We start from the raw sequence: 7,928 nt of genomic DNA, 5'->3' as shown, positions 1-7,928 counted from the left end.
ATTGTGGCATATTCTTAAGCTCCTAGCCCTAAAATTCAGGGTGTTGCAAAGTTAAAAAATAATTAATAAACTATCTTTTTAGGCAAAATAATTTATCAAAAGATCGCAAACTCCTTCTAGGAGATTACTTGTGTACTTTGTTGGGGAAATCACAAATAAGGACCTCCAAATATTACAGACAATCAATTAAGATCACGGAACTCTGAAATTAAATTATAGCACCATTGTCTTCTTTTTTTTTGTAGTTTTAAAAACAATATTTTGATTAAAGTGCTCGTTATAGCTAAAATTTTGCTAGTTCTAAAATCACTTTAATTAGATTGAAAAATTATTTAAAGGAAGTTATGAAATCATTTTATTTGAATTATAAAATATTTTATTTCTAAACTTGCAAAATTGGTCATCAAATTTGGAATTGGCCAACTTAAAATTTGTTAGTGCTGAAATTACTTTAATTGGTGTGGAAATGTAGTTGAAGGGGGTTATAAAATTACTTTATTTGAGTTAGAAATGTTTTTACACCCACACTTGCAATTGACCAACTTCAAATTTGCTAGTGTTAAAATCACTTTAGTTAGTTTAAAAATTTTTAGTTGAAGGGAATTATAAAATCAGTTTATTATAAAATGCTCGTTTTGGCTAAAACTTTGCTAGTTCTAAAATTACTTTAATTGCATTGAAAATTTATTTGAAGGAAGTTATAAAATCACTTTATTTAAGTTGGAAAATATTTTATTTTTAGACTTGCAAAATTGATCACCAAACTTAGAATTGGTCAACTCAAACTTCATTAATGCTGAAATTACTTTAATTTGTTTGGAAATGTAATTGAAGGGAGTTAAAAAATCATTTTGTTTGAGTTGAAAATGTTTTTATACTCACACTAACAATTGACTAACTTTAAATTCGTTAATGCTGAAATTACTTTACAGTATGTTTGGATTGCCTCATTAATCAATTTTTGAGGCAAAAAATTAATTAATATGAAAAGTTAACAGTCAAATATCATCAAAAAAGCATTGAAAAAAAATTACCAAAAAAGGCTCAAGAAAAAAATTATAAAGAAAGCACATAATTTAATAAAAATAAAACTAAACTCTCTTCTTTTCCTTTTTTTTTCTTAACAAAATTTAAACTTTATATATTCAAAAAATTAATATTTATTATTTAAAAATTAAATTATATAGTAATTTATATAGTTAAAAATTAATTCTGATTAAATTATTCAAACATATTCAATTTTGTTAAAATTAATTTTAAAAAAACAGTATCTAAACAGATTGCATTATAATATAATCAATTATGATTAAAATCTATCACTTAATTAATTATTTTTATAATCTATTATACTCAATTAAAATCCAAACGGACCCTTAGTTGATTTAGAAATTTTTAGTTGAAAGGGATTATAAAATTATTTCATTTGAGTTGAAAAATATTTTACTTTCAGACTTGCAAACTTGGCTGCTAGACAAGGCATTTTAATCAAGGTATTATTTTTAAAATTACAAAAAAATATAGTCTTAAAATTTAATTTCATAATTTCATGGTGGTGAATTGATTATTTGAATAATTTTCTATGCTTCATTTTCATTGTGGAGAACCGCCCCTAAAACCCAACATATTTTAAATCATTTTTGCAGGTCCAAAGTCCATAATGCAAATATGTTTTTTTTATGAAAAGATGCATTTAACCAAATGTACAAGTTTCTTAGATATATGTATATAAAATATAATTTATGTTTGTTATATGTAGTTTGTGTGGTTAAATTGAATAAAAATATAAAAGTTTTAAAGTTTATATACAACACAATATTTATAAAAAATATAATAAGGTTCATACGTAAAAAATGCAATATTCATTTATCATATATAGCCTTTGTAGTTAAAGGTAAATGTGTTTTTTTATGAAAAATATATTTGCATTCGGGACCTTTTAAGCCTCCCTAGCCAATCCAGAAAACATTGGATCTGAAGTGCGATTTTCTTATTATGGGGCCTCAGGTGAGTTTCTCCCTTTCATCGTCCAGGGACGAAACTTGAATAAACGCTGTCGTGTAGAGCAGAGAAAAATGCCTGACGCCTCCTAAACGCTGTTCTACGTAGCTTTTCCTCTCACGACGTTCGCTTGGCTGACAATCCATCCCATTCAGCATTGAGCAACCAAATCCGAATCCCGACTGAGGAGCAGAGTCGAAAATGGAGGACTTTTGGAAGAGAGCCAAGAGCTTCGCTGAAGAAGCTGCCAAGAAATCCCAGACCCTCGCCGACTCTTCCAAGTTCGCCGATTTGGTCTCCGAGACCGCCAAGAAGTCCAAAGAATTAGCCGCCGAAGCTTCCAAAAAAGCCGATCAGATCAAAACTGCTGCTCTCAAACAAGCAGATCAAATCAAATCCTTCTCTGACATCATCCCTCCTCAGCTCTCTGTGCCCCTTTCCATTCCTAATTTCAACGATTCTTCTCCTTCCTATTCCCAGTCCGAGCTCCAAACCTTGGGTGTCACCGACGAACTCAGATCCTTCGTCAAGGGACTTACCTCCAGCACTTTCCAGAACTTCCCTCTCAAATCTGGTATTTGAGAATTCCCATTTTGCGGCTTTTTTTATTATCCATTGTTCTGTGTTTATTACTTTATTTAGTGGGTGTTGGTTTTCCTGGGTAATGCAGATGAAGCGGAGGCTTCGGACGCGCCTACGACGGCCTCCAACGTTCGAAAAGATCTTAATGAATTTCAGGAGAAGCATGCCACTCTTGTTCTAACCACTGTTAAGGTAATTCTCTTTTTTCCCTGGGTGCGTCATTTATTGGATCTCTCTGTATCCCCATTGTTGACTTCAGATCTCTCTGTGTTATCCATACCTACATTTAGTTAAATCCATTTCATTGAGACGGATTTATCATATTTCATTTGCTTATAAATTCTCCTTAAAGGCTCAAATTTCAAGAGCAGCGCAACATTTTAAACCTCTGTGCAGCTATGCAAGTCCTTGGTTGATGGAGTATGGATTGAAATACGATTCGATTCATGTCTACTTACTCCTAACTTCGTTTGTTTTATGCTTGTATTGACAAATAATTGCAGTGAGAGAAAGGAATCCCGCATCTTTGAACTTGTATTGATTATTTTGCGTTTTCATCTCTGATGTTGCCTTTAGAACTATCAACAAATATATGTGCTGGTCGTGCTAGCCAAGCTTTCTTTTCATTGAAAATAAATATTGATGCCGGATTAAGAGATTCAACGTTTTATCACGTCTCTTTTTCCTAATAGTCATGTCCTTCTTCCTTATGGTAACTGTTTCACAGTTGGTGATATTGTCATATCTGCTGGCTTACATTGGCAATCCATCTAAGGGGAGACGACTGTCTGATTTGCAATAGTGTAGTACCTGCAGTAGTGTTGCACAGAAAAAGGGGGAAAATTGATTGACTGAATTTGTTACTATCAACTTATGCCACCATGAGTCCATTTTTTAGTTTTATGTTCCCTGTTAGTCCAATGCTAATATTTCGTCCTGCAAAAAGTAAGTTTAAAGCTTTTAGACCTGAGTAACTTGGGAATTGCTAGATGTATGTATTTATTTGAAATATTTCAGGCCTAATATTTGCAAGATTTTATATCCGTTTCTTTTCCCCAGGAAATTTCAAGGTTGAGATATGAACTATGCCCCCGTGTGATGAAAGAAAGACACTTCTGGAAGATATATTTCACACTAGTGAACACTCATGTGGCTCCGTAAGTATTAAATCATATTGATTAGTCATTTTTCTAGCATGATTTGTTTAAAGAATAATTTACATGCCATGTCATTACCTATTTGGCTCTGTAATTCACTATGATTAGAATCATCTTTTTTTTCCTACTTGCTGTTTTTTTTTTATTGCTAGTCAATTTATTCTAGAAGAATAAAAAAGGGATATATGTGATGGTACATCTTGTCCATTCCAATGATTGATTGCTGTAGCACTGGAAATTGCTTCTAAAGTATTGACATTTTCACTGCTCTTAATATTACTTGAATTGGCCAATTGATAATTATGGCTTCCATTTAAAATTATGACATCTTTATAATAATGGTCAGAATGTTCCATGAATTGGGGGGGTGGGGGGGCTGGGCGGTTTTGAAAATATCTGTAGGGAGAATAGGAGTATTATTGGCTTCACGAGTGTTTAGTAAAGATGAAAATATAGAGATGAAGCCTCATTCCTTTGATGGATAATCGCAAAAGCTCATGCAAGATAAACTGAGTGATATTATCAGAGCAATGAGTTAATTGGATGCCAATGATTAAATCATATGTAACTGCAAGTCCAGTTTTGCATTTTTTTATGAACTAGCTTGTTTCTGGGATAGGGATGCGAATTGAGTTTGAGCTATCTTGCTTAATTTAACTGCACTGTCAGCTTCTTTGGTTTCAAACCTATCCCTCAAAATTTTAGAATATATTGAAAATTCAAGCTTACTTTGTTTCAACTACTTAAGTTGTTTCAACTATGTCAATAGACTAAGGAATTGCATTCTTATCAGGACTTTTTCTTCATATGAACTCAACCATACAATTTCTGCCTAAAAATAAATATTTATAGTTCCTCTATGATCCAGGGTGATCTGTTGAATGTACAAGCAGTAGGGGATTCATTTTCAAGAGTTGTGAATCTGTTGCCAATTACAAATAAGTGGCTCATGCACTTTACTTTGGCAGTCCCGATTTTGCTTTCATTTTGTTTTGCTAGTGTCTGTCAAAGTTGACTATTTGGGGATGGCTTTAAAAAGGTATGTCAGTGTTGATAAATTGAGATAAACCTTTAGAATCAAGTAGGTGAAGGCTGATATGGGGCTTGCCTCCGATGTCATTGTGCCTGCACTCTGGTTCCCAAATTTTTAGAGTAAAATTGAGTGAAGCTCAAGCTTCTTCCTTCTCATGTATATCTAAATTCAAGTCATATGGAATATTAAGTTGATATGTACCGATATAGGAAGCTTGGCTAAGCTTTCTCCTGTGGTCTCTTTTGGGGAAACTTGAAATGTGGTATATACTGATGAGTGGTACATTTTTCATTTTTCTAGTTTTTAGAAGGATGCTGAGAAACTTAAGAGTTGGAAAAGAAAAATAGTATATTCTAATATTTCCCACAAGTCTGCCATCATTCATGTGTTTATGTACGAGGTCAATTTTGTTACTTTTTTCAGTTAGCATCACTCAATAACCTTGTAATAACAATCAGGTTTGAGAAGCGCTATCTGGAGGAGGTTAAGCTCCGAGCAGCAGCTGAACAGCAAGTGGACAATAAGGTAGAGAAAACAGCTGTTACTGGAGAAACTGAAAAGGTTGAGGCAACTGGGAAAAATGTGAAGAGCAAATCATCTAATTCATCCGCAACTGAGCAAGATTTGGATACATTTCTTCTCGGTGATCTTGAAGACAGTGATGGAGGTCCGGATATCCTTTCTTGAGTTTCAGATTTGGCTATAGAAACTTGCTGTCTAGTGGGTCGCTAATTCTTTATCTTTTCATGTAGATATAATTTTTGTTCCAGAGCATGTGCTGTTTCTCTTTTGATTGCTGATTACTTATAGCCCGAGAATCATATTATCTTTGAATACGTGGGGGCGTTCATAAATTTTGACAGCTTACTTTGATCCCCAGTCATTTATGAGGAAGAAAAAAAGAACCAAAATTAATTCTGTTACCATGAGCACTGTGTGAAAGTGTCATTCTGTCTAGCTACAGCGTATTGATTATCTTGTCTATCTTTCAGATGATGGCGAGGGCAGCCTTGATGATGATTTTGACAAGATTGGCAATTCTGTAAGCGCTCTTAGATCTGGAATCCCTTTGGGTTTCCCTTTTTCTTTAATTGATTGATTAATGATCTAACTCACCTATGATTTTATTTTCCTCTTAAAATACGATAGCTTGTTCTGAAGGCATAACTTTGGGCTGGGGGAACTAGAAAACGGGATAATCACTGTGTTGATGCCAATATGCATGTGAAAATGATTATATTATCAGAAAACAACATAAAGTGATATAAAATAGGTTCTGTATAAAATGGGGGGAGAAAATAGGAGCAAATGTCTGAAAGCACTGGCAAACACGCGGAGGGAGCTAGGGGAGAAAAAGGGTTCTAAAAGAGGAAAACATACGATGGTGATGCAGTTTGTGTTTTAAGGATGTTATTCGAGGGTTTATTTATAGAATTTGCTTCATTAACTATTAGCTGTATCTTTTCTTGAAATTTTTAGGATGTTGAAGAGGAGAAGCATGCAAAGAAAACGTCTGATGCTACCACCAAGTAGGATGTTGAAGTTTGCTGCTCGATGCTCACGGATTGATCAGTGGTTGGTTAAAAAAAAAAAAGAAAAAAAGATGAACAAATTTAACAGTCTCTAGTTTAGGATTTATGGCGGTATAGATTTGAGGACCGGAGGTATGATTCGTTGTTGTTTATTCAGCTTTGGTAATACTCTATATAGTGGCAGTTTGCATTGTACAGTTGACATTATTTTGTTAATTTGATTATGTATGGTTTTCATGTAACATTTCAAACAACAAAATATAAGCTTGCTGAGAGACCCAATAGTGTTAATTAATTCACTTGATATTTTCTTATTTTTGCATGTTCCACTACATCGCATCATTTGTGTTTATAGATCCCTAATCACATGAATATGAATATGCGATTTGGTGATTAGGCTTTAGGAGTGAACATCCAAGCCATTAACATTATGATTTTTTTTTTTTTTTAATACAAAAAAGTTATGTTGGGTCTTGGGGGTTCGTTACGTTTGACATACCTTCGGCGTTTATAGAAGCATTTACCTATCACTTAATAACAAAGCTTTCATGTTAGTAGTGGGACTTGATTTCACATTTGTAAGTTATTGGTTAAATTCGTGTTAGCTTAACATTATGATCTTTGATCCCGTAGAAAAATAGATGGAAGACCCAATAAAGATCTTTGTGGGCTGATAATCAATGTTGGGTCCATGAAAAATAATGAAAAGTTGTGGGCCCCCTTCTCTGTGGGATTGGGGACTTTGGACATGCTGAACAAACTCGAAGGCGAATTGGACGTTCAACTTTTGACCCAAAAGAAGAGAGATTAATTTTGGCGACACATGGTCCGTGTCTAATAATTGGATTCAAGCTGCGTTAGGTCTGAATTTTGGGAGCAGACTTTTTGTTTTTCCTTTTTACAATGGGGAAACCTTTTGTAGCATACCGTACGGCGTAGACTCAATTTTTTTTTTGGGTAAAAGTGCCGTAGACGCAATTCAATATGGAAGAGAGATTAAATTTTGGCGACACATGGTCCAGTGTCTAATAATTGGATTCAAGCTGGGTTAGGTCTGAATTTTGGGAGTACACTTTTTTTTTTTTTTTTCAATGGGTAAACCTTTTCTAACAAACCGTAGACTCAATTCAACATTGTTGCTGCAAGTTGGAAAGTTATTAGGCATAATTTCTCATGTATTATACAGATAAGGTGATTTTTAATATTTGTGGCTATATATATTGATTTGTTTTAAAGTTTGAAAGTTAAAAACATGAGTTGAGATGGGGACTTGAATCATTTAGGCCATGCATGGCATATGTGTGATGTGAGATAAAACATTATTTGAGTGAGTGCCTTTTCATTTCTTTTGTTTTTTTCAGTTAACTACAATAAATCTGTGTCCAGCTGTTTTGGTATTAAGTCATGATTTCAGACTCAAGGCATGTAAGACAAGTGACAAGGATTACTGAATTCCTGATTCTGGAAAAAAAACATTGACACAAATTCATTCGTTTTATGTTCTTTAAAAAAAAAAAAAAAAAACTCAACGTATTCTGCAATGGTCTCTCAGCATTCTTAATTTAAGTACGGTGCAAACATTCAGTTGTTTTTGCATTGGTTTTTTTAGAGTTGATGAATAAAACT

General features: G+C 33.6%; 1 protein-coding gene across 1 annotated transcript; it reads left to right on the top strand.

Annotated features, from left to right (window-relative positions):
• The first annotated feature begins 1,978 nt into the window (after positions 1-1,978).
• On the top strand, positions 1,979-6,597 carry LOC129310516 (uncharacterized). The gene is made up of 6 exons (XM_054952374.1): positions 1,979-2,572; positions 2,669-2,772; positions 3,640-3,737; positions 5,229-5,437; positions 5,763-5,812; positions 6,250-6,597. Exons 1-6 carry the CDS (start codon positions 2,200-2,202, stop codon positions 6,301-6,303), a joined length of 888 nt encoding a protein of 295 aa, XP_054808349.1. The 5' UTR covers positions 1,979-2,199; the 3' UTR covers positions 6,304-6,597.
• Positions 6,598-7,928: the final 1,331 nt, after the last annotated feature.

Source organism: Prosopis cineraria, unplaced genomic scaffold, assembly GCF_029017545.1.
Source record: "Prosopis cineraria cultivar Desert tree isolate PC_DT_omini unplaced genomic scaffold, ASM2901754v1 PC5, whole genome shotgun sequence".
In the NCBI taxonomy this organism is placed as follows: domain Eukaryota; kingdom Viridiplantae; phylum Streptophyta; class Magnoliopsida; order Fabales; family Fabaceae; genus Prosopis; species Prosopis cineraria.
Note: the sequence above shows the minus strand (reverse complement) of the source record. Positions and strands in the feature narration are given on the sequence as shown.